The sequence below is a fragment of the Dictyostelium purpureum genome (genome assembly GCF_000190715.1).
Source record: "Dictyostelium purpureum unplaced genomic scaffold DICPUscaffold_161, whole genome shotgun sequence".
Taxonomy (NCBI): domain Eukaryota; phylum Evosea; class Eumycetozoa; order Dictyosteliales; family Dictyosteliaceae; genus Dictyostelium; species Dictyostelium purpureum.
In genome coordinates, this window is record NW_003519498.1 from 656 (window position 1) to 26371 (window position 25716).

General features: G+C 23.4%; 10 protein-coding genes across 10 annotated transcripts; 4 read left to right on the forward strand and 6 right to left on the reverse strand.

Moving 5' to 3' along the window:
• Positions 1–2041: 2041 nt before the first annotated feature.
• DICPUDRAFT_153446 (uncharacterized protein) lies at positions 2042–2962 on the reverse strand (the record flags this gene model as incomplete). Its single annotated transcript, XM_003289087.1, has 1 exon — positions 2042–2962. One exon carries the CDS (start codon positions 2960–2962, stop codon positions 2042–2044), a length of 921 nt encoding a protein of 306 aa, XP_003289135.1.
• Positions 2963–5097: 2135 nt separating this feature from the next.
• DICPUDRAFT_35181 (uncharacterized protein) lies at positions 5098–5880 on the forward strand (the record flags this gene model as incomplete). Its single annotated transcript, XM_003289073.1, has 1 exon — positions 5098–5880. The coding sequence occupies one exon, from the start codon at positions 5098–5100 to the stop codon at positions 5878–5880; it is 783 nt and encodes a 260-aa protein (XP_003289121.1).
• Positions 5881–7303: 1423 nt separating this feature from the next.
• On the forward strand, positions 7304–8302 carry DICPUDRAFT_92240 (uncharacterized protein). Its single transcript, XM_003289074.1, has one exon. The coding sequence runs from the start codon at positions 7580–7582 to the stop codon at positions 8267–8269; it is 690 nt and encodes a 229-aa protein (XP_003289122.1). The 5' UTR covers positions 7304–7579; the 3' UTR covers positions 8270–8302.
• A 721-nt stretch (positions 8303–9023) lies between these two features.
• On the forward strand, positions 9024–9953 carry DICPUDRAFT_92241 (uncharacterized protein). Its single transcript, XM_003289075.1, has 4 exons — positions 9024–9252; positions 9323–9525; positions 9592–9664; positions 9747–9953. Exons 1-4 carry the CDS (start codon positions 9076–9078, stop codon positions 9834–9836), a joined length of 543 nt encoding a protein of 180 aa, XP_003289123.1. The 5' UTR covers positions 9024–9075; the 3' UTR covers positions 9837–9953.
• Positions 9954–11290: 1337 nt separating this feature from the next.
• DICPUDRAFT_79891 (uncharacterized protein) lies at positions 11291–12257 on the forward strand (the record flags this gene model as incomplete). The annotated part of the gene is made up of 4 exons (XM_003289076.1): positions 11291–11515; positions 11585–11949; positions 12020–12092; positions 12162–12257. The coding sequence occupies 4 exons, from the start codon at positions 11291–11293 to the stop codon at positions 12255–12257; spliced, it is 759 nt and encodes a 252-aa protein (XP_003289124.1).
• A 65-nt stretch (positions 12258–12322) lies between these two features.
• DICPUDRAFT_98253 (uncharacterized protein) lies at positions 12323–18168 on the reverse strand (the record flags this gene model as incomplete). Its single annotated transcript, XM_003289088.1, has 3 exons — positions 12323–16882; positions 16954–17821; positions 18122–18168. The coding sequence occupies 3 exons, from the start codon at positions 18166–18168 to the stop codon at positions 12443–12445; spliced, it is 5355 nt and encodes a 1784-aa protein (XP_003289136.1). The 3' UTR covers positions 12323–12442.
• Positions 18169–19584: 1416 nt separating this feature from the next.
• DICPUDRAFT_88361 (uncharacterized protein) lies at positions 19585–21146 on the reverse strand (the record flags this gene model as incomplete). Its single annotated transcript, XM_003289089.1, has 3 exons — positions 19585–20441; positions 20513–20930; positions 21033–21146. 3 exons carry the CDS (start codon positions 21144–21146, stop codon positions 19585–19587), a joined length of 1389 nt encoding a protein of 462 aa, XP_003289137.1.
• Positions 21147–21518: 372 nt separating this feature from the next.
• DICPUDRAFT_48385 (uncharacterized protein) lies at positions 21519–22728 on the reverse strand. Its single transcript, XM_003289090.1, has 4 exons — positions 22606–22728; positions 21976–22252; positions 21762–21886; positions 21519–21663 (listed from the first exon to the last, which is right to left on the reverse strand). The coding sequence occupies exons 1-4, from the start codon at positions 22721–22723 to the stop codon at positions 21569–21571; spliced, it is 615 nt and encodes a 204-aa protein (XP_003289138.1). The 5' UTR covers positions 22724–22728; the 3' UTR covers positions 21519–21568.
• Positions 22729–23723: 995 nt separating this feature from the next.
• DICPUDRAFT_153453 (uncharacterized protein) lies at positions 23724–24511 on the reverse strand (the record flags this gene model as incomplete). The annotated part of the gene is made up of 2 exons (XM_003289091.1): positions 23724–23999; positions 24074–24511. 2 exons carry the CDS (start codon positions 24509–24511, stop codon positions 23724–23726), a joined length of 714 nt encoding a protein of 237 aa, XP_003289139.1.
• Positions 24512–24747: 236 nt separating this feature from the next.
• On the reverse strand, positions 24748–25403 carry DICPUDRAFT_153454 (uncharacterized protein; the record flags this gene model as incomplete). The annotated part of the gene is made up of 2 exons (XM_003289092.1): positions 24748–24760; positions 25138–25403. The coding sequence occupies 2 exons, from the start codon at positions 25401–25403 to the stop codon at positions 24748–24750; spliced, it is 279 nt and encodes a 92-aa protein (XP_003289140.1).
• Positions 25404–25716: the final 313 nt, after the last annotated feature.

Consider the following 25716-nt stretch of genomic DNA (forward strand, 5'->3'; position numbering starts at 1 on the left):
AAATGAGATTTAATTTTTTAAAACTAAAATTAAATTTTATGTGTGATATTTTTTTTTTATATATAAATATATATAAATCTGTGCATTAAATAATTTTAAATATTGGGTGTGTGTGAATGTGAATTTAAAAATTTTATTTTATTGGATAGATTATTTTTTTTGATTACTATATTTAATATTTAATATTATACACTACAATGATTAAAAAAAACAATAATACACATAATTTAGTGATTAAAATCCTTATTATGTTTTATAAATGCAAAGAAGACTAAATAAAGCAATAGTAAACTTTAAACTACCAAAACTCTTTTTTATGAAATAATAGAGTATACACACAGTAATTATATTATGTTTTTGTTTCAACCTCTCCACCAATACTTTGAAACACCATTAATAGTATAAATAGCTCAAAATAGATTATTAAAAAAATAATAAAAAGAATAAAGAAATAATAATAAAATTTTGATTGGTTCTTTAAGAAAAAAAATGATAATTTTATTTTTATTTTTATTTTTTATTTTTTATTTTTTATTTTTTATTTTTTATTATATTTTATTTTTTTTTTTAAAGTAATTTTACTTTAACTTTTATTAGAGTGGATTTAATAAAAAATTTAAAAAAAAAATATATTAATCTATTTTAAGTTAGAAAAAAAAAAATATGTAAAAAAAAAAAAAAAAAAAAAGAAAAAAAAAAAAAAATTTGGATAAAAAACCCAATGCAAACAACTTGATTTTCTACTTACATATATATAAATAAATTATTATTATTTTGAAAAGAAAAAAATTTTAAATTTATAACTTTGATTATAAGGTTTAAAATTTAAAAAAAAATTTAGTTGATTAAAACTATTTTATTTTTTTTTTTTTTTTACGTAGACTCTAATTTAAAAAAAGATAAAATATTTATTTATTTTATTTGAAACAGCTACTACTATTAGAAGTTTTATAAAAACAAAATAAAAATTTTTATAAAAAATTATAATGTACTCTATAAAAAACAATAAAAATAAATAAAATAATAAAAAAATTAAAAAAAAATAGAAAAAAAATTTAAAAAAATGATTAAAAAAGCTATATAGCTTGGAAAAAAATAAAAAATTATTTCCCCATAACCCGTTTGTATTGTTTTGGTGCGTTGCCCAATATAAAATTTTATAATATTAAAATTAGTATGCAGACATTTTAAAATTTTATATGATGAAATTAATGGATGGTGTCACCATACAAATAAGTAAAGAGAGAACACCAGAAGCAAAAGATATTTTCAAAATATTTTCTATAAATTTTTTTTTATCATATCAACTGGGTTTTCAAAAAAAAATTTTTTTGATTTTTTTTTTATACAATTTAATTTTGAATTTTTTTATTTTATTTTTTTTTAATTTTACGAGTGACTGGGTATGGATTTTTCCTATTGATGATGTTTTAGTGGGGCAGGATTTTGTGTGGGTGTGAAAGAAAAAATGTGCAAACAAAGAGCCCACTAAAAGTTTCCTTCAAATTAGCACCTCTTCAAAAAAAAAAAAATAGAAATAAAAAATAAAAATAAAAATAAAATAAAATTAAATCAATCGCCTTGGTGATCTCTCTCAAATAAACAACAAAAAAAGTATTTTTATATATCATTCCAAATAAAAATTAATATTTTACGAAAAACACTTGGTTAACCACTTCGTTTTTTTTTAATTTTTTATTTATATTTTTTTTATATTTGATAATTTTTATGATAATTCGATAATATGGTTTTTGTTATTATAATGCAATAAAAAAAAACTCATATGTCAACTACCTAAACAAAAAAAAATAAAATTGTAATCATTACATTTTTATGGACAATGCAACACAAAAATAAAAAAAACAAAAAAATAAAAAATAATTTCGACCAGTTTTATTTTTATAAATTATTTATGCGAAATCTAAATAAAATTAAAATTTATGTGTAATTTTGGTCTATTTTTTGATAAAATTTTAAAAATTATCGTTTTATGTTAATTTTATTTTATTTTTATTTTATTTTGTTTTTTTGGACTGGTATTCTATTTTTCGTAATTTTCGTTATTTTCACTGTTTTTTTTATCAATTTCATCGTTTTGTTTGTTTTCGTTATTTTTAAAACTTAAAATTATAATGCCTCTTTTTTCGTCCATTTCTAAAAGATTTGAGTTAAATTTCTTTGAGATCCAGTTGAATGTAGTTGGTCTGAAAAAACAAATGTGGGTGTAATCTCTTGGGTAGTGCCAGTTTTCGAATTGTTCATCAGTCAATAATAATTGGGTCATAATTAAAAGTAAACCATTATTTTTTGAAATTAAACCCCCATCAATAATTTTTTTTAAATCTAAAATTGGTGCTTTGAAATGTTCAATGGCTTCAGTGCATGTTACAAAGTGGAATGGTTGAGCAATTTTATCGCTGTTGTTGTCTTGATTACCACTGTTTTCTAAATATTTTTCGGCTTGTTTTACTTTATCGTTTTCTAAAAAGTATGGATCATAGTTTTCGAGTGTAAATCCTTTTTCTTTAAACATTAAGGACAATGTTGGCCCTGGACCACAACCATAATCTAAACCTATAATTTCGTTATCTTTTTGATCTTTATTATGTTCTCTTAAAAGAGGTATTAACTTGTCCACACAAGGTTGTAAAAAGCTCTTGTATTTTTCATCTTGTGGTGAGTTTTGATGAAATTCATAACGTGTTTTTTCTTTTTGATTGTCGACATGGTAGTGTGGATGCAAATATACCAATCCACATTGTTTGCATGTATAATATAATTTGTTCATACGTCTTGAGAATTCTATAATCTCTTCTTTTCTGTCATTTTCGCATAGTGGGCAATTAACCTTTTCTAACACTATATTTTCTTTTTCTTTATTACTATCTTTTTTATTTTTTTTATGTTGTTGTCCATAATCTTTTCCTTTTTTGAAATAAAACTTTCTTTTATTTTCTGACATAATATATATAGGTTATCTTTACAAAAGTATAATTTTAAAAAAAAATATAAAAAGAAAAATAAAATAAAAATAAAAAAAAAAAAAAAAACGAAATTTTAATTTATTATTTTTAATTTTTTTTAATTTTTTTTTAAATTAATTTTTTTTTTAATTTTTTATTTTATATTTAGATATTCAATATCCTATTTAATGCTTTTTATTTTTAAATTATATATATTTACTTATTTATTCAAATTAAATCGTATATTTTCTAGTTTACAATTTTAATGGTTTTTTAATAACATAAATAATAATAATAATGGATTCAAGTGATGAAGAGGATGATTTTTTAATATCAAAACCATTGGAGGGTAATAATAACCCATCTCAAATTAATATCGAGAAATACTTAAACAAGCAGAGCACAGAAGTAATCGATATTCAGTTTTTCATCAAAACATTTTGGGAAGCAATTGAAAAAGAGGTCATTCTCGAAGAGATGGAAAATGCTTTTGTAAATTTAGAGTAAGTATATTTATAGATATTTTAAAATAGCCATATATAATGGTAATACTAATTTTTCATTTTATTATTATTATTATTATTATTATTATTATTAAATTTAGTCTTGAAGATATAAAACCAGTTTCACATTATCAACTTGTACAAAATGAAATTAAACAGGAGGTTGGTGAAATAGAATTACCCGAACCATCACCAAAGAAAATGAGAAGTGATGGTAAAAGACAAAAATCAAGGGGATCTGAAACTGTACCTAAACTACCAAAAGAACCCAAGCCACCTAAAGAGCCTAAACCACCTAAACCACCAAAAGAACCCAAGCCTCCTAAACCTCCTAAACCACCAAAAGAACCTAAACCACCCAAACCACCCAAGCCACCTAAAGAACCCAAACCACCCAAGCCACCAAAAGAACTCAAACAAAGAGGTAGAAAGCCAAAGCCCAAAGATGGAGGGCCATTACCAACACATGTGGAGGTTATAAGTGAAACATCATCTCCAGCACTTTCCACAAACTCACTATCCTCTGTAAACACATCAGCACTAGCATCACCTTTCCTATCTGAATCAGATTCATCCAGTTATGATAAGATACCGCCATTCAGTTTAGGTGGTGAGGCTGATAATAGATCTAAAATTTCATCAGTTTTAAATTACTCAAAAAATATTGAAGATCTTACCATTGAACAAAATGTAAATAGTAAAAATAGCCACAATGGTAATAGCAGTAGCAGTAGAAATGGTAATAATAGCCATTATGTAAATAATGAGGATGATGTTGATAGCGAAACAATTTTAATGTCTCAAATACTTAGTTCAATTGATTCAATATCAAAAAGAATGGATAGCATACAGGTAGAGATGGAAAATGGTATTCAAAGAACCAAAAGCAACACCAATTCACCATCAAAAGAGAAAGGACAAAACAAGCAGAAAGAAACAGAAAAAGAAGGCGGGGAAGAATATGAAGACGAAGTTGAAAGAGAGAATGAAAATGAAAAAGAAAAAAGGGAAAAGGAAAAGAAATTTACAGAATTTTCATCACCATTGGTTGAATCAGATCCAACAACTCCATTATCCACACAGTCAACAACACCTTTACTTAATACACCCAGTGAACCAAATACTCCAATAGTTTCACAACCATCAGACCCAGAATCAAATAACACAATAGAAAAATCAAAAACATCAGAAGCAGATACAAAAACAAAGGCAACATCTGGTACAAAGTATATTGAACCATTGGCAACTTTACCATATCTTTCAGAAGGTTTATTTGAAAGAAATTCAATAAATAAAACCTCAAATCTTGTAAATAATAATGATGATACTAATAAAAGTGTTAATAACAATAACAATAACAATAACAATAACAATAACAATAACAATAACAATAACAATAACAATAACATTAACAATAACAATAACAATAACAATAACAATAACAATAACAATAACAATAACAATAGTAATAGTAATAGTAATGGCAACAACAGCAATAATAGTAATAATAATAAAATAAATAAAGATGGCGATGGAGATATATTAATGCTTGAGGCAACACAACCACTAGAAAGCCCTGAATTGATTTTAATGGAGCCATTGGGTCAAACCTCACACCAGAATGAGGCATTATGACCTCTTTTGGAGGGGGATTACAATCTCTTTTGGAGGGGGATTACAATTTGTTGCATGTAGATTTGACACAACCAAGAGCATTTACAAACTACAGAGAAGAAGATTTCCCAAAGCAAATTTCGCAAAGTGGTGAATTTATATCATTAAAAGAAGTTATACTTCAAGTTTCAATATACCACCCCATTAGACCAAGAAAAACATTTGAGTTTTTAGTATTGGGTTCAACTAAATTATCAGAGTTAAGAGATAAAATATACTGCCTTAGTGATCATGTGTTGGATGCAAGCCAAAGAAAATCAGGTTTCTTTTTTATTAATAATACTTTTTACAATGACACTAGAATTCCAGAGAATTATATATATAGCAAATTCATTTTGGACTGGTTAAATGAAAAAAATAGAGCAACTCATCAGTTAAAAGAAAAAAAAATGGAAGATACCTATTTTAGAGATTTAAAAATATCACTTGGAGAAAAGTATTTATATTGTCATCAAGGTTCTTGTGAACATTTTATAGTATTCGAACAACTTCGTATGGTCAATGAAAGAGATGAACCCGATCCAAAGAAATATCCATTAATTTTATTCCAAATGAAACATCGTAGAAGAAAGTGTAGAGTGTGCGAAATTTATCCAGCGAAATATGTTACATTAGGGGATCAATATTGCGACGAAACACCATTCTTTTATTGTGATGAGTGTTATAAAGGTTTCCATTATACAAAGGGCGGTATATTATTATATAGCAATTATCAAGTGTTCCAATATTATCATGAATAGTTATAATAAAAAATAGTGATACAATAAAGTTATAGCAGAATAAAGGCCTAAAAAACATATTATAATATGTTTTTATTTTTTGTTAGATTTATTTAAACAGTCGTCTTATAATTATTAGATTCTATTATTGCCTTGGATCCTCCACCATGGGGGGCAACTAGTTTATTGGCCAATACAGCTATATTTTAATATATATAGTTTCATTTATTGTCCATTGTTTATTCAGGTTCCTGGGATTTTTTGTTTATCTGGTATAAAAAAATAGATTTTTAATATAAAATAACTTGTTATTTTAATTAGTTTGGTAAATTGGTTTAATAGTTTATAAATTTTTTTTTTAGTATTTTTTATAATAATGGTTATAAAATTATAATTATTATTGTTGTTTTCATTTTATTGTTATTTTTGTGGTGGTTGTGGGTGGTGTGGTGGTTGTGATTTTGTTATTTGTTACATCATCAATACATTGCCAATAATATTGTTAATGGTTAAGTTATAAAAAAAAAGAGATAATAATTATTTTTTTTTGGTGATGGTGTGGTTTTTTTTTTTAGTTACTAACTGTTAATTAAAAAAATAAAATAAATAAAATTAATTAATTCAAATAGATTAGATAATATTTATTATTATAATGATTTTCAAAAAAAAAGAAAAAATAATAATATCCATATACATGTTAATACTGGTATAAGTATTTATTTTTTAAATATTATTATTATATTATTATTTTTATTTAATAAAAAAATTTAAATACTAATAAAATAAAACAAAATAAATAAAAATAGAGGTATAAAATAGGTATTTAGTATATTTATTTAATTTATAAAGAGATAAACAATTTTTAATATTATTTATTATTTATATTGAGTATTAATGGCAATTATTATAATATTTTTTTTAAGATTAATAAAGTTTGAATTTTAAAAAAACACTCTTATTTTATAAAGTGAATATATATGTGCGAATAAGTGGGGGTGTAAGGGGTAAGTAAAATAAATTATATTAAAAACATTATATATAGTAGGGTAAAAAAAAATCAAATTATTATGATTATAAATATATAAAATTATTTTTTGTTTTTTTTGATGATCAATATATAATATAAAAATAGAAATGAATATATAAAAAAAAAAAATAATTATAAAATACAAATAAAAAAAAATTATTTCAAAAAAAAAAAAAAAAATTAATTTTAAATAATTAATATTTAATATTTTTTTTGGTTTGTTACTTATTTCAGGGTTATTATTATAAGTAGTATTGGTTTTTTAAATACATCAAATAAAAGATCAATATTTTATATGTATGTATATGGAAATTAAGTATTTTTAAAAAATTTATTTATTTTTTAATTTATTTACATAATTTATTTTAAATTTATTTTTTTTCTTTTAACAACATTAATATTAATAAAAAAAAACAAATAATAATAACAAAATTAAAACAGTATCATTAAAATATCTTTTTTTTTAAAATCAATTTATTTAAATAGTTTTTAATCTATTTGTTTTTTTTTTAAAAAAGATTTTTTTTTATTAAAAAAAAAAACAAATAATTTTTTTTTATAATTTAATATTCAATATAAACATTTTTTTCTAGAACTAAATTAACGCCTTATATATTTAAGAATATTTTTATTTATTAGTTTTTTTAATTAATAATAAGGTTTATTAAAAGAAAAAAATAAAAAATTTCAAAAATGAAAAGATTAACATTCTTTTTAATTTTAATTGTATCTATTATTTATATATCAAATTTTATAGTATTGGGTGATATACCACCCCAACCCGACCAACCACTACCCAATAATGATGAGGATGAAATGGTTGCACCATCAAAAGGAAAATCAAATAAATCCATACAAGAGGAAGATGATATGGCAAACCTAGAGGAATCAGGAAATAGTAATAGTGATGATAGGGATGGCCCATTACAAAGTTACAGAACTGAAGATATTTATTTTAATATTATTTGGAAATGCCAATCTAAGGAAATATTTTCAAATGATGTAGGATATTATGATTTAGCTTCAGTAAACTCAAAAAAGAATTGTCATACCTACAACACCCCATGTGATGAAATAGTATCTCTCAACATTACAGATTGCCCAGGATCTAAGCCATTTAATAGTTCCTGCAAATATATCCTCAACTATTTCAAGGATACAATGTATTGTGACAATACACCAGTTCTAGTTACTGATTTCTCTTGTGATAATTTTGGAAAACATCACGATATTGGTGCAATTGATGTAGTTTGTAAAAAGTTTGAACAACCAACAGAAAGACCCGAAGCATCAAGTTCTGTTAAATTATTAGGCCAATTATTAAACTTTAATAGTTTTATTATAATAATTTTTTATACATTAGCATTATTTTTATTTTTTTAAATAGTTTAATTATAAAATAAAAAAGAAAAAAAATTAAAGAAAATAAATTATTATTATTATTATTTTACTAATATTGTTATATTTTTATTATTATTATTAGTATTATTAGTATTATTATTATTAATTGTTATTATTATTATAGCAAAAATATAAAAAAACAATAATTATTAAATCTTTTTTTTAAATTAGAAATTTATTATTTACTTTTAAGGTAATTTTCAAAGCTAAATGAGTTAAATAGTTTAAAATGGTTTATAGATAATTTTTTTAGAATTTGTTAATCCAAAAATTTTATGAAAAAATAAATCTTGGAAAATTAATCTTTAATTATTTTAATTTTCTGGTGGTGGTTAGATAAATTTTTTTAAAAATGATTTTCTGAAAGATTAAATATAATTTTTGAGCAAAATTATCCCCATTAGGAATTTTTATATTAGTATCTATAATGATAATGGCAATGGATGTGGATTTCTATTAATATTTTTTCTAATGAAAAGCATTAAACAGAGAAAAATAAAATATATAAATTTTATGAGTTAATTTACAAAAAAAATATTAATAATATTTTTTTTTTAAAAAAAAGGGGGTGGTGGCACATGCATGTTTAAATTCATACCTTTCTAAAGTAACTTGTAATAAAATTATATATTTTAATTTATATTTTATTTTTTTAATATTTTTTTATTCTTTCAATTGATAATAAAAAACTATTTATATTTTAAAATTTTTTTATTATTTTATCTAATTATTAAATATACTTTTATTTATTAAATACTATTTAACAATATAAAAAAACAAAAAATAAAATGAAATTATTATTATCTATTATTTTAGTACTTGGATTATTATCTGTTGGTGGATATTCTGCTCAAGTTGCTGATCAAAAAACTCAAAACGGACCAATTCAATTACCATGGTTCCTTATTAATTTCAACCCTAATGAATTTAAATTATTCGTTGGTGAAACTGTCCTAAGTATTGAGGTAAATTATTTTTTTATTATATAGTAATTATTTTTACTTTGAATTATTAATTATTTACTTTTTTATATAGAATATTATCAATCCAAATAGTAGCAATGCTTGCATCGAACAATTCATCAATAACACCAAAGTTGATTACACTAATACCGCCAATTTCGGCCTCCCAAATATTACAAATTTCATTCGTGGTGTTACTGAACTCACCAAGAAATGTGGTATTCAAAAGATTTTTGATAAAGTTATCATTGATTTAAACTTTATTGCTGATAAAGGGTATATATCACTATGGTATACTTTTTTAATAAGGTATTTTACTAATTATTTTTAATTTTTATATAGTTTAAAATCTTTCCTTGAAAGAGAAGTCACTACCTTAGCTAAAAACTCACAAGAAATTGTTAATTGTTTCAGAGTAAATATTGTATAAATAATAATTAATTAAATTATCTAATATTAATTAAAATTTTATTACTTCTTAATTTTATTTTTCTTAGGATGTTATCCTTGTTTCAAATGACAGAAATAAACAAGCCACTCAATTAGGTAAATGCTTAGCTTTCTTTATTGTAGATCCAAACTTCTAAATTTTAAAGAAAAATCAAATATTTCTGAATTTTAAAAAATAAATTATTTAATGGAAAATATTTATTTTTTAATTAGATATAAAAAGTAAAATAAAAAGCAAAATTTAAATTACTATTAAAAATATTATTCTTATATTCTTCTAATTTTTTTTTTAATTAATTAATTAATTAATTATTTTTTTTTGGTCTGATGACTTTTTTACAGTTACTATTTAAGGTGGCATTTTAAAATATAAAAATAAAATAAAATAAAAAAAAATAACCCACTTGAATAATAATTAATTTTTTTAATTAAAAACAAATATAAATTAAATAAATATAACACACAAAATAAAATAATTTTTTTTATTGAAAATAAATGATAATCCATATAATTACAGCAAAGATCACATTATTCCATACATTATGTATGAATTTCTAAAAGAGGAAGATTTTCTTTCACGAATATCTTTTCAAAGGTTGCACCGAATGGTGCCGTTATAACTCATAAAAAGATTTGATTTATAAACTCACAAATTATTTAATCAAACCACTAAAAAAGATGGGAAGATGGGATTGTTTTCGATTCTTTGATGTCAATAATTATTACCCAGCGTAGAAAAAAATTTTACAAAAATAGAAATATTCGAGACTTATTTATGGTTAATATATTAGATTTGAACTTTCCTTATTTGGAGAATAGGGCACTCTCAAAAGAAAAAGAAAGCAATAATTAATAAAATAAAGAAATATTTTTATTTTCAACATCATCCTATGTAGCATTAATTGGATCACCAAATATACATAAAAAAACACCTAGATGGTGAATTAGATGTTGAATTTTTAATTTTTTAATTATTTTTTATTTATAATTTTATATATTTAAAATGGGTTAAAAAACAAAAAACGAAAAACAAAAAACAAAAAAACAAAAAACAAAAAAATAATAATAGTTTTGGTTAAAAAAGAAAATTTAATCTTAATATTTATTTCCTATTTAAAGAATTGTGTAATCCTTTTTTTTATCTTTTTTTTAATAGATTAAAACAAATCTATAAAAAAAAATCAAAAAAAACTAAATATATTACTTTTTTAAAAATGATCCAAACTTTTTTTAAAAAATATATATTTTAATACTTTAATTTTTATATTTTTTTACCAATTTTTAATGAAAAGGGAGTTATTTTTATATTAAAGTTATTTGGTTTAAAAATAAAATTAGTAACATAGGAGTGCTAAAAATAGATAGAATACAAACATTTTTTCAAATATTAAAAAATTTTCCGGATAGGTATGAAAACAAAACTAATAATATTTTAATTTTTTAAAATTATTTTAATTTTTTATGTTTATTTTAATATATAAATAAATTATAAAATTATTTTAAAGATAAGATTTAATTTAAAAGTTAAATATTCTTTCATTGTTATTTATAATTTTTATTTTATTAAAAGCAACACTTTAATATAACTATAATGTTAAAAAAAATTTCATTTTTATTTTTATTATTTATTTTTTTAAAATTAGGAACATCTTTAGAAACAAATATTGACAATGTGGATTTTTATAAAAATCAATACTATCAAGATAACACCCTGTACAACATTGATGATATAAAAAAACTAAGCACTCCTTATTTAAAGGATTTAACTTTGGATCAATATCTTTCTATTGCTAGAGGTTTTGTAAAGGGTTTACAGGTATGTAATCAAATAAATAATAAAAGTATCTAATAAATACTAATGAATTTTTTTATTATATATGTTTAGAATTTTATTAATCCACAAAATGCTGAGGTTTGTTCAAATTACTTAATTAATACTATAAATCATTCCTCAATGGTTTTTAATGAAGGTCAAAATTTTTTATTGGCTAATTCAAAAAAAATAAATCCAAATAGTAATATGAAAGAAAATGGTCAAGTTAGTGAAAATACTCAAATTAGTAGTATTATGAACTATAATGAAATAAACAATGTAATAGGAAGTTATTATAGTGATGAAAAAGTTAGATATGTAATACTCCAACTTAAAAATTTTTTGATTAATTTAAAGAATTTAAACAATAATGAATGTAATGAAAAATTAATTTTTGAAAAAGTGCAATTCTATATCAAAATTTATAAAAACTATGGGTAATTATATATTAATAAAGTTTTATTTTCATTACTTTCATTATTAATTTTTTAACATTATATATTTTAGTATAGACTATTTACTCGATAGAGAGCTAGGGTTTTATCAAAGTAACAAATATTTATTCTCAGGATATGTTAATGTAAAAAACTCTTAAAATTTATAAATATATAAAATGAAACATTAACTAATTATTTTATTATAATATTAGAAAATGATGATAAATTTATTTTTTGGGTCATATGAAAATCTTGGTTATAATTTAGGAAGTTGTGTTGGGGTATTTTTAAGTAGTCCATATGCATAAAAACTAGTATCACTATCAATTAACAAAGTAATAATTATTTTATAACACTAATATTATAATAATATCCAATATACAAATATTCTTGCATTTTTATTTATATTTAAAAATTTTAGAAAAATAAAATTAAAATATTTATTTAAATATATTTTTAAATTATTTTTTATTATTATTATTGATTAATACTCTTATTTATCTAAAGTTACTTTTTGGACTATCGAGGAGTTACTTAATTTTGGGAATAGAGCTGGAGATAATGGAGCAGCATTAGATGGTAATATGATTGAGCTTAAACTTTGTGGTGAAAGAATAGGTGAACTTGGTGCAGAGGAATTTGGTGTTGAAAATTTCATTTTATCTTTTTGAACAGATACATTATTATTAGCTACATTTTGATCGCCACTATTTTCATTTGATGTGCTAAAATAGGTGCCTGCTAAATTATTATTACTATTTGATTTACCTAAACTACTATCTAGCTTTTCCAAATTATTTAATACAAACCCACCACTTGAATTTAAATAGTTTCTTTGATTATTTGCTGAAGCTCTTAAACTAGTTGAGGTAGGAGTTAAACTTGAAGATGAATTATTTAAATGCTGTTGTACAACTTGTTGTTGTGATTTTGGAGTTAATGGTTGTGTTGGTAATGGAGGTTCTCTTTGTTGTTGTTGTTGAGAATTTGGGGTTAATGGTTGGGATTGTTCTTTTTGTTCATTATTATTGGTGTTATATATCATATTATTACCACTATTATTTAAACTACTATTATTATTATTATTATTTAAAATGTGATCTTTTGAATTTAAATGAATTGGATTTGGTGATGAATAACTAATATTTAAATTATTAAATGAGTTTGAAAAATTTATATGATTTTCAAAACTATTTGCAGATTTATCAGTTGAAATTGGTAAAGTAGCTGGGTCAATTCTATGTTTAATCCAAGGTAAGTCTAAACAATGGAAATATTCATTGTTATCCAATTGATTCATCATACGTAAATAACAAGGATCTTTTTCGAAATTGTAACCAATTAAACCGCATTCATCTTCCCAAAGAGTAGTGATAAAAGATCTTAAAAGAGATGATGGAACAAATGGTTGAATTTCACTACCTTCACCATGCTTAGGAATACGAGGAGTTAGGAGAACAGTAAGACATACATTATTTGATTTTGGATTCTTTAAAGAAGTTGGTGGTTGATAATATTCGAAATCCAAAAGACGGAAACCTTTGTTGAAAAGGAAAACATGGCTAAGGGATGAATCTGGACCATTAATGGTACTTTGTGGTGAAAACATAACCTCTAAAAAGATTGCATTACAACCAGCGATATGACCCTTTTGTTTTGCATTTTGATCTAAAATAGTGAGTGTACGTAATATCAAATCTGTACCAATACCTTTACCTGACCAACGTTGATTTACAACCAAATATGTAACTAAAGCAGTATTTGTTTCTGGGTAATATTCGAAAACCAAACCACCAATAATATATTTGTGACCTTTTCCTTTGTGTTCACCTGGCAAACCTAAAGCCAATAAAACATGGAGATCGCAAATATTTGGATCATCACGACCTTCATCTGATAAAGCCTTATGCCAATTGTCCAATGGTTCTAATTCATCTGATGTACCAAATTGGGTGATCATATATTTCTTGTAAAAAGCATCCAATAGTTCTTGATCATAATCTTCCCAAAGATCGACAATCATCCAATCTTTTCCGTCACCCCATGGTAAATCTAATAATGGAACACGTTCACGAATTTCCAATTGGTCTAGCGACATGGTAAAATCTACATCTTGATTTGGTAATACAGAGAGACGATTATTACGATAGGCATTTTCCCATTGAGAACCAATAAAATTCTTAAGTAATACATTTGGTAAATAGTATTGCTTTTTACCATTTACATCTTGATATGGAATATGAGGTGTAAGATATACGGTCAATAAGAGTACACCACGAAGTTTTTCGAATCCAGCATAGAGTGGTGGCATAATATATTCAAAATCGATCATTCTAAAGCCCATTTTATAATAGATTGTATGTCTCATACGAGGATCCATAACATCTTGTTGAAGTGTAACTTTTTCTGCAGAATTGGTTTCTAAAAAGATGCAATTGCAACCAGCCAATTGACCACGAGTTTTAGCATGTTTATCCAAGAGCTCAACTGCTCTTTCAACGAGAATACCTGCCAATCCCTGACCTCTTGATGAACGATGAACAACCAAGTATGATAATAAACCACAATTTGTATTTGAATAGTATTCAAAAATAATACCGGCACCAATAGTAGGTTGGAGATCAAAGCTATCTGTTGGCCATCTTAAAGCTAATAAGACATGAACTTCGCTGAGATGTGGATTATAGGATTCTCTTCTTTCCTCTGAGAGTGCACTGATGAAATTTGAAAGTGGCTCCAACTCATTCTTCATTGGGAAATTTGGTAACATTAATTCATTATAAAAACGTACCATCAAGTCCTCGTCATAGTCATCTCTTAAGTCTACTAATGTCCATGGTTTACTTGCACCCCAAGGTAAATCCAATAATGGCACTTTTTCACGGTATTCGAATTGTTCTATCATTCTGGTGAAATCTCCATCGACTTGGGGTTGATGTTTAATTTTATTGGTGGCATATGCATTCTTCCAAAGAACAGTAATAAAATTCTTTAAAACACTGCTTGGTAAATAATATTTCCCATCCTCTAATGGCATCTTTGGTATGTGCTCTGTGAGATAAACAGTTAAAAGGAAATGTTTGAGTTTTGGGTAGGTTATGGAGAGTGGTGGTGCAATGTATTCGAAATCTATCAATCTAAATCCAATTTGATGATAGATTGAATGACGCATACGTGGATCTACAACATCTTGCTTTATGGTTACTTTTTCACCGGAATAAACCTCTAAAAAGATTGCATTGCAGCCTGGAAGGAAACCTTGACTTTTAGCATTTTGATTTAAAATTTCGATAGCACTTTCAACCAATATACGATCCAAACCTTTTCCTTTGAATGTTTTTTGAACGATTAAATAAGTAAGTAAACCACAGTTATTTGCTGAGAAATATTCGAAAATGATAACACCTTCAATAATTGGTTGGGTAGAGCTGTCACTCCAACGGAGAGCTAAAAGAATATGAAGATCAGAGATATTTGGATCATCTCTTATCTCACTTGAAAATGCTTGGATCCAGTTTTCCAATGGCTCCAATTCGTACTTGTTTGGGAAATTTGGTATCATAATTTCTTTGTAGAAACGTTCTAATAATTCACGATCGTAATCTTCCCAAAGATCGACCAATGTCCATGGTTTACCGCTATCCCATGGTAAATCCAATAATGGAATTCTTTCACGTAATTCTATCTGTTCGATCATTCTTTGGTATTCTAAATAGGTGTTTGGTGAATTTTTAATTTGCTCTGATCCAAAAGCATTGTCCCATTGAAGTTCAACAAATTGCTTTAAAAGATTTGATGGAATGAATGGACGATCACCTTTTTCATTTGATTTTGGAATTAAAGGTGTAATGAAGAGACCCAACATCATCTTTTTTGGTGAAGTAATGCTATCAAGTGGTGGAATATAATAATCGAAATCTAATAATTTGAATCCCATCTTGTATAATAGCATGTGGTGTTGACAGATATCGACTACATCAGGACTAACAGTTTGTGATGGATTTTTAATGTGAAGAAAAATTGCATTACAACCAGCTAAATTACCACGTTCCCTTGCATTTGTATCTAAAATCTCAACAGCTGAATCTACCAATAGAGAGTCTAAACCTTCGGATGCTCTGTTTTTCTTTTGAAGAATTAAATGGGTTAAAATACCACAATTTTGTTCTGTATGATATTCGAAAACACATAAACCATCGATAATTGGCTGGGAATTACCACCATCCTTTGAAAAGTCAGCAGGCCATCTAACAGCTAACAATACATGGACATCAGGTAAGTAGGATGAATCCTCACCTTCAGGGGACATTGCTCTAAGGACATTGCCTAAAGATGGAATTTCACTATGTTTAACGCTTGGTACCATAAATTCCCTGTAACAACGCTCTAAGAGCTCTTCGTCATAATCCTCATATAAATCTACTAGTGTCCATGGCTTTCCAGCACCCCATGGTAAATCTAACAATGGAATTTTTTCACGTAATTCAATTTGTTCTAAAGCTCTTCCATACTCTGGATCTTCATCTGGTTTCTTTGAAACTTTGGAATTTAAATATGATGTATCCCAAAGATCATAAATAAAATTCTTTAAAAGTACACTTGGTAAGTAATATTTGTCGCCATCTAAACTACTTTGGCTTGGAATATGTGGAGAAAGATAAACTGTCAATAATAAATTGGTTGACTTACCCAAACGAACCAATGGTAATTTAGTATAGTCAAAATCTACTAATCTAAAACCAATCTTATGAAGAATTGAATGTTGTTGTCTTGGATCAATTTGGTTTGGATCACTACTTTGATGTGGAATACCGCTGTTAACTGCTGATTTAGTTTCAAAAAAGATTGCATTACATCCTGCCAAATGACCATGTGAATGTGCATTTCTATCTAAAATTTCAATAGCTCTTTTAACTAATAATCCTTCTAATCCCTATAAAAAAATAAAAAATATTAATATATTATAATTTTGGTTTTATTATAATTAAATAGTAAATTACATACCATATTTCTATGTTTTTTTTGAATAATCATATGTAAAAATAAACCACAATTAATATTTGGATAATATTCAAAAATTACACCTGCAATAACCTGGGAACTATTATTTAGAATTTGTGGGGGAGTGACCTTACCACCGGGTCTCATTAAAATATCTCCAGTGCTTGATGGTGATGATGAAATCATAGTATTTGTAGTAATATATGAAATTGGTGATGGACTAATGATTGATGAAAATGATGAACCTGACGAAGAAGATGAGGATAACTCTAAATCATCATTAGTAGTGATATTGTTATTTGATCCGGTATAAAATGGTGCTGATGAATTGGAAACATTTGGTGTTGAAAGTTTAGTTGGAATATTAATACTATTTGATGTTGTAACTAAAATTGGTGGTGTTGATAAATTATTATTTGAAATTGTTGTAGTAGTATTTGATGATACTGATGAAGATGAAGATGAAGGTGATGTAGTTTTACCATTATTATTATTATTAATATTATTATTATTGTTATTATTATAATTATAATTATTATAAATATTATGTGGCGGACTTTTAAAAGTATCTGTTGAATTTTTAATTGTTTCTAAATCACTTGCTTTAAAAGCTAATAAGATATGTAAATCTGGTATATCAGGATTATTTTGAGATTCAGGGGACATAGCTTTATTCCAATCACTTAGAGTTTGCATATCTGAAGTGTTTGAAGTTGTTTTAATAAGATCATTCCAAAATCTTTCTAATAAATTTTGTTGATCTATATTATTATCCCAAAGATCTACAAAAGCCCATTCGTCTTCTTCAACCTCGATGTCATTTTGATCATTTATATCAATATTGTCATTAATATCATTTTTATCATTCATCCTAAAATAAAAGAAAATAATTTATTAGCAAAAGTGTAGTTTTTAAATAAACATATATGTGTAAAGTTGTTGAGTGTGAAGTGAGTGTGTATGTGATGAATGTAATAAATGAATATATATAGAATATTTAACACACATATAAATAATTTTAATAAAAATAAAAATAAAAAAAAAAAAAAAAAAAAAAAAAAAACAATTAACACTAGCACAAAAACAAACACAAACACAAAATAAATATTAATAATAAAAAATAAATTTAAATTTAAAATTTCATTAATTTTTTTTTATTTTTTTTACTTACTTTGGGGTATCATTATTGTTGTTATTTTTATTTGGAGCAGTTGACATTTTATTAAATTTGTTATTTATTATTTATCCTTTTAATATAATGTTTTATTTAGTTTGTTATTATTTTATGTGTATGTAATTTATTATTTATTTATAATCTTGGTGTAATTGTTAATAGTTTATTATGAAATTTAAAATGAAAATTCGTAAATTGGTATATTGAGTGAATATTAATTATAGTAATAACCATTAAGGGATATATTGGGAATTATAAACTTTTTTATATTAAAATTATTATATATGCGTGAAGTGTATTATTTATTTTATAAAAAAAAAAATTATGTTACTTTTTTTTTTTTTCTTTGTTTTTTTTGTAATTATATGAATATTTTTTTTATTTTTTATTTTATATAGAAAACTATATTATTTATTAATTGTTGTTTGAATTGAACTGAAATAATTATTTTTTTTTTTGTAAATTAATTAAAAAAAAAAAAATTAAAATTTTTTTTTTAAAATTTTTTAATATTTTTGGGTTTTTGGTGATATATGTTGTTTTTTTAGATTATTTTTTTTTTTTTTTTTTATATATATGTATAAAAAGTAATATCTCTATATTTTATATTTTAATAAATAAATAAATAAATTAAAAATAAATAAATAAATAAATTAAATTTTGAAATTATAAAAAAAGAATGACAAAAAATAAAAAAAATAAATTTAACTTTGATTTATGCTTGTGATTTAATAAATATATTTTTTTTATTTTTTATTATTTTTTTTTTTTTTTTTTTTTTTAATTATTTAATTTTTTCTTGAAAAGTAAAAAGAAATTAAAAGGACATCTAAAAAAAATATTTATAAATATTATTAGTATAGTCTAAATTATATTTAATTATATCTAAATATTTTTATTATTATATATTGTTTTTATTTATATATTATTATATATTATTATATATTATTTATGTCTATTTTTTTGGTGGGGGGGGGAATAATGAAAAATGAAATAAAAAAAAAAAAACATAAACACCTGTTTTTTTTTTTAATAAAAAAAAATAATAAAAAAAATTAATTAAAAAAAAAAAAAAAAAAAAAAATATTTTATTTAAAAAAATATCATTTTTAGATATTTTTGAGTGGGTTTCAATGAATGAAAATGCTCTCAATTAAAAGAATTGGATGGCGAGAAGGTGCACTGAATATGATTAATCAGATGATTAAATTAATTACTTTTAATATTATAATAACAAAAAAACAATAAATTTATAATTTTTTTCTATTTTTTTTTAGTAATTTTTATTTGATCATTTAAAATATATATATATAAATTATATATATAATTTAAATATTTATATAATTTCTGAAACTTTAAATTTTTGAAAAATTGAAATTTTCTAGAATGATTTTTATTTGGAAAAAAAAAATTTTGTTTTTTTTTATTTTTTTAATTTTTTTTTGTTTTTTTTTTTATTTTTAGTTACAACCAACTAATTTAAATACATAAACAAATGGTGGATAGTCTTGTGGCGAGGCAAATGGTAAATTTAAAGTAATACCAGGCTGATCGTTTGATTTTGGAAGTTGAATAGTAATTTTAGAGGCACTTTTGAAACCTAAAAGGTTTACTTGAGAGTTTGAATTACAAATTGGATCGTTAAGTAACAATTGACCACTTTCGGGGTACTCAAAGACCAAGGCATATATAGCACCATTTGATTTATTTGTGGTGTACCAAATAGATGAAGTTTGATTTTGAACTCTCCATGGTGATGAGTCATAAATTGATTCTCCATTAATTTGTAACCAATAACCGATATCTAAAAGTGTGTTTTGCATATTGATTGGAATAGTACCTTCAGCATCTGGTCCTATATCTAAAAGGAAATTGCCACCACATGAAACTGTTTGTGAAAATTTTTGAATTAAAATTGTTGAGTTTGTGTATGCTTTGGCTGGTTCAAACTGATCATACCCATAAGAGAACCCAATGGTTTCACAATTTTCCCATTTGTGATCTATAAGTTTATTTGGTAACCATGCGTCACTACCAGTGAAAAAGCCACCATTTGTATTTCTACATCCATGGCCCCATCTGTCATTTACTACTACAACATCTTTAACTGAACTGTTTGTGTAAAGCCAAGAAAGAAAATCAGTTGATTTCCAATAGTCTGATGCTTGCTCCCAATCCCCATCTGCCCAGATGACATGTGGTTCATATGAATTAACAATATCCATTAATTGTGGCATTAGAACGGTATCAACATATTCCTCTTTAGTTGGTGGGTTACCTGATGATTTATCACTTAAATAAAATGGATTAAACCATTCTATATATAAATAAAGAAAACAATTAATATATAGTTTTAAATTTTAAATTAATTCTATGTAGTATAGTTACCGAATAGTGAGTGATATAAGCCCATATGAAGACCTAAATTTTTTACCGCTTTAGTTAATTCTGCAACAATATCTCTATTTGGACCAACATCAACAGAGTTCCATCCCCATGATTGCTCTGAGGGCCATAATGTATAACCTTCATGATGTTTTGAGGTTAATACAACATATTTTGCACCAGATTTATCAATTATTGAGGCCCAATCATTTGCATTAAAATCTCTACAATTAAACATTGGAGCAAAATCTTGATATTTAAAATTTGGTCCAAAATGTTCACCGTGCCATTGTTTTGTAGAGTTATTATCATCACCACTTTCTAAATTCCACCAATACCATTCTGCATAACCACCATCCGAATAAGCTGGTACTGAATAAACACCAAAATGTATAAAAATTCCAAACTTAACACTATCATACTAAAAAAAAAAAAAAAAAAATATTGAATAATTCAATATTAATATAAACACTATAAATTATAACTATAAAAATAAAAGATATAGATAAAACCATATACTTACCCATGATGGTAAAGGTCTTGAATTTATTGATGTCCAATTTGATGTATATATTTGTGAGTTTACATTAATCACATTTAAAAATAATGATAATAAAACTGATATTAATAATTTCATTTTTATTATCTTTTTTTTCTTATTATATTTGTATGAAACTAAAAAACAAAAAAAAAAATAATATTAGATTTAAAAAAAAAAATATTAAATACCCCCAATTAAAAATTTAAAAATAAAAAAAAATAAAATAAAATAAGTTGTATATATCTAATTTCCAAGGTGGGGTAATAAAGGTTTCACCCCATTTTTTTAATTGGTTATTATTTAATATGATTAATTTTTTAATAGAATATTTTATATATAAAAAAAAAAAAATTCAGAACCATTTTTTTTTTTTTGACAGACCCATCCATTTGCCATTAATAATATATTAAAAAAAATGTAAGATCTAGTTTTATTAAAATGATAATAACCACTAATATTTAAAATTATTTTTAATTTATACAAAATAGAAAAGATTAAATCTTTATTTATTTGATTATTTATTTGTTGACAGCATTGAAGTATTCTAATGAACCTTTTGGATCTGGTTTCATGGTTTTGGCATTTTCATCCCAGTTAGCTGGACAAACTTCACCTATAGTTGTTAAGAAAAGAGGAAAAAAAAAAAATTAGTAATGAGTCTTTGACCAATTTTAATTGGGTCAAGGTTTAAAAACAATCGAGAAAACTTACCATGGGTATCAGTGTAGATGAAACCTTTAATGAGACGAAGAGCTTCTTCTGTGTTACGACCGACTGGGTTGTCATTCATGGAGATGTGTTTGACAACTTGATCTGGGCCAATAATGATTGAACCTCTGCAAATTTTGGGTTAAAAAGGGGTGGAAAATAATAATATTAGTAACTTTAAACTATATATACAGAATATAATATTGAGATAACGAACCTGATGGTGTGACCGTCTTCTGGGATAAAGACACCGTAAGCTTTACTGATTTGGTGAGTTAAATCAGATAAGAGTGGGAAGTTAATACCACCTAAACCACCATCTTTACGTGGAGTATTGATCCAAGCTAAATGGGTAAATGGTGAGTCAACTGAACAACCAACGATTTCACAACCGTTTTTACGGAATTCTTCAGCAGCATTTGAGAAAGCAATGATTTCAGTTGGACAGACAAAGGTGAAATCTAATGGGTAGAAGAATAAATAAAGGTATTTACCTGTTGTATTTTAGAATAAAAAAAATAAAAATAAAAATAAAAAAAGTTAGTTAATGATCATTTAATATATTATTATATAAGATGTTATTTTTGTATTTTATAAATAATAAAAGAAATAAAAAGAAACATTCAAAACTTCTTTTTTTTTTTTTTTTTTTTTTTTTTTAATGAGAGAATGTTTTTTTTTTTTATTTTTTTTTTTTGCATATGAAAATAAAGTTTATTTTTAATGCTCTTTAAATAAATATTTTATAGTATAAATTTTATTCCGATTATAAAATTTTTTATTTTTTTTAATTTTTATATAAGGAAATATAGAACATCAAAATGTATAGTGATAATATAATCCTTACCTTTGAAATCATCTAATGAGATAGTTTTGAATTCACCATTAACGACGGCTTCACCTTTGAAGGCTGGAGCTTGTTTTCTGATTCTAATTTGTTCTCTAGTGCAGTGTGGGTGTGACATTTTGAAGTATATATTAATAATAATGAAAATGAATTTGAAAAATTTTTTTTAAAAAATTATGGAAAAAAAATTAAAAAATTAAAAAAAAAAAAAAAAAAAAAGTATTTTTAAATAAATAAAAAAAAAAAATTAAAAAAAAAAAAAAATAATAATAATTTTTTTTTTTTTTTGTATTCCATGGAATCTATCATTCTTTATATTTCTTTATTAATTACTTTTTATGGATTAACCTAGCTATTGTTTTGTTTTTTTTATTTTTTTATATTTTATTTTAATATTTATTAAATTTCAAATTTCTAGAATATTTTTTTGTTTAAAAATACCCTATTCCTCATAGTGATTATAATTTTATCAGCCATTTGTTTCTTTTTCTCTGTGTTCTATTTTTAATTTTTCTTATTATTTTATCATTTCTTTAAACTTTTTTTATAACAATAAAACGGCGAGTATTATATAATTTTATTTTTGTTAATATTTTTTTTTTTTTGATCATAAACAACTTTTTTTTTATTTTTTTTATTTTTTTTATTTTCATTTTTATTTTTATTTTTTTATTTTTTTACCCAAAGTATTTTGGATAATATTTAAAAAAATTAATAAATGAATTCATAATAATTATTTGTTTTTGAGATATAGTGAAAGAAGAAATTATTATCTTGTAAAATTTTTAGAAATTTTATATAGGGTTAATTTTTTTTTTTTATATGGGGTTAATTTTAAAAAAAAAAACAATTATCATTTTGTAAAATGATTTATGGAAGGTTTCAAAAATTATACATAATGGCATCTTATAACAAGCTCCAATTTTATTAAAAAGATACAAATAAATAAATAAATAAATAAACAAAGTAAATAAAAGTAAAAATTAAATTAAAAAAAAAAAAAAAAAAAAAAAAAAAAAATAAATTGATCATTATTCTAAAGAATAATAATGTAAATATATTTTATTATTATATATAAAGTTTTATTGTTTTAAAATTATATAATTTTTATAATATATTTATTGTTTTAATAAAGGTGTGGATTCTTGGGTTTTTGGAGTTTGGTAATATGGGGATGGGATGTAGGATGGTGTGGAATTATGGTTGATAGAGGTGGATGGATTATACATTTGTGGAGCTGTTTGTAATGTGTTATAGCCTGGATAATATACAGTAGCTTTAAAATCCAATGCTCTACTGAATGGTACATTCTTTCTTTTGAATGAAATAATAATACCTCTATATTTATTTCTTGTTTCAATATCTAATAATTCTTCATCTAATTTTTTAATTTTCTGAATTTTGTTTATTTTTATATTAATATTTTGTTTGATTATTTATATACTTTTTTTTATTGTTTTATACATACCTTTTTATCAAGAATTATTAAGATTGTAAGAGCGAAAACCATGAACGATATGACTACAATTGGTATTGCAATGACTAAGGTGGTTATACCACTATAGGCAGCATAAATTAATGGTGCACTGAAAAGCAAATAACCAATAAGGAACACGATTAAAGTCATTATTCTTCTATACCTTTCCTTTTCAATTAATCCATTAGCTTTGCAAATTAAATTACTCATTTCTTGAACTGGTAAGTAATTGTTTAGTTCAAGTGGATAGTTTGAAAATGTAGTTTTGAATTGGATAAATTTACCCGTCCAACTATACTCTTTTGCAAGTTTGTATCTAAATAAAGTGTCTCTTGGGCCAATTGGTTGTTGTGGTCTTACTAAAATAGTGGTATTTGGGATAGTAGTAGCTGGGGTGGCAGTAGAGTTATTTTCAATATCGAAACCCATTTTTTTTTTTTAATTTTTTTTTTTTAATTGAAGTTTGTTTACAAAAAGTATTTAAATTTTTTATTTTTTATTTATTATTTAATAATTAATATTTTAAAATTAATATTTATTATTTATTTATTTGATTGTTTTTGATTGAAATTGTTTTTTTTTTTTTTTTTTTCTTTTTATAAGAATCAATCATATATCACCAGGTTTTTCTTTAGTCCAATTTTGATTCTACATTTTTTTTTTACTTAAATAATCACTCTTATATTAAATAAAAGATAATTTTTAAAAAATTTTTCGAGAAAAAAAAAAATTATTTTTCCTAAAAAAACAAATTTTTTTTTTTTTTAATTTTTTTTTTATTTTGGTTTCTGCCAAAAAAAAAAATATAACACCAGGTCTCCGATAATAATTTTTATCCCTTTACTAAAATCGATTCTTTATATTTAATATAATTATAAAAATTCACCCAGGGAAAAAAAAGAAAAAAAAATAAAAAGAGATAATTAAAAAATAGAAATAAATAAAATGAATACCAGTAATATTTTAAAAATACAAGTTTTTTTTATTTTTTTATTTTTTGAGTATTGCCTCTATTTGATTAAACATTGATTCCATGCACACATTTCATACCACACCCAACTCTTAAACAACATTTTTGATTTTCTCCATAAATTTTACAATCAGAGTCTATTTTACATTGATCACTAACACCACCATAGCAAAAATCAACCTTCATTTTTGGACATTTTAATTGTGAACTCGCTATTTTTGAAGATTTTTGATTTGGGTTTGGATTTTCAAATACTGTGGTATATGTATTGGCACTGATAAAGGTAGTAAATAATAAAATTATAATTAAAAATAAATACAATGATACTGATGATAATGTTTTAAATTTCATTTTTTGTTTCTATATGTATCTAAAAAAATGAATTTGTTTGATATTTTTCTATTTTATTTTAAACTAAATAAACTAAAATAATAATTAAAAAAAATTCTTATTTATATTTTTTTTTTTAAATAATAATTATAATTATTAATATAATTTATTTAAAAATTTTAAAATTTAAAAAACAGATATTATTATTTGATGTTTAAATAAATAAAATATTAATAAAAATATTGATTTTATATGTTTAGTTTTAAGAGTTGTATTTTTACATTCCCACACAGTAGAAACCCAAGTTATTCACGTTTATTTGATTATATTTTAT

What these genes read in the sequence shown, in the direction of transcription:
- DICPUDRAFT_92240 (XM_003289074.1), top strand. Translation starts at nt 7,580, where the DNA reads ATGAAAAGATTAACATTCTTTTTAATTTTAATTGTATCTATTATTTAT.
- DICPUDRAFT_92241 (XM_003289075.1), top strand. Translation starts at nt 9,076, where the DNA reads ATGAAATTATTATTATCTATTATTTTAGTACTTGGATTATTATCTGTT. An exon ending in AAACTGTCCTAAGTATTGAG is followed by an intron (nt 9,253 to 9,322) that starts GTAAATTATTTT and finishes TTTTTTATATAG; the next exon opens with AATATTATCAATCCAAATAG. An exon ending in AACTTTATTGCTGATAAAGG is followed by an intron (nt 9,526 to 9,591) that starts GTATATATCACT and finishes ATTTTTATATAG; the next exon opens with TTTAAAATCTTTCCTTGAAA.
- DICPUDRAFT_48385 (XM_003289090.1), bottom strand. Translation starts at nt 22,723, where the DNA reads ATGTCACACCCACACTGCACTAGAGAACAAATTAGAATCAGAAAACAA. An exon ending in CTCATTAGATGATTTCAAAG is followed by an intron (nt 22,253 to 22,605) that starts GTAAGGATTATA and finishes AAAATACAACAG; the next exon opens with GTAAATACCTTTATTTATTC. An exon ending in GAAGACGGTCACACCATCAG is followed by an intron (nt 21,887 to 21,975) that starts GTTCGTTATCTC and finishes CAAAATTTGCAG; the next exon opens with AGGTTCAATCATTATTGGCC.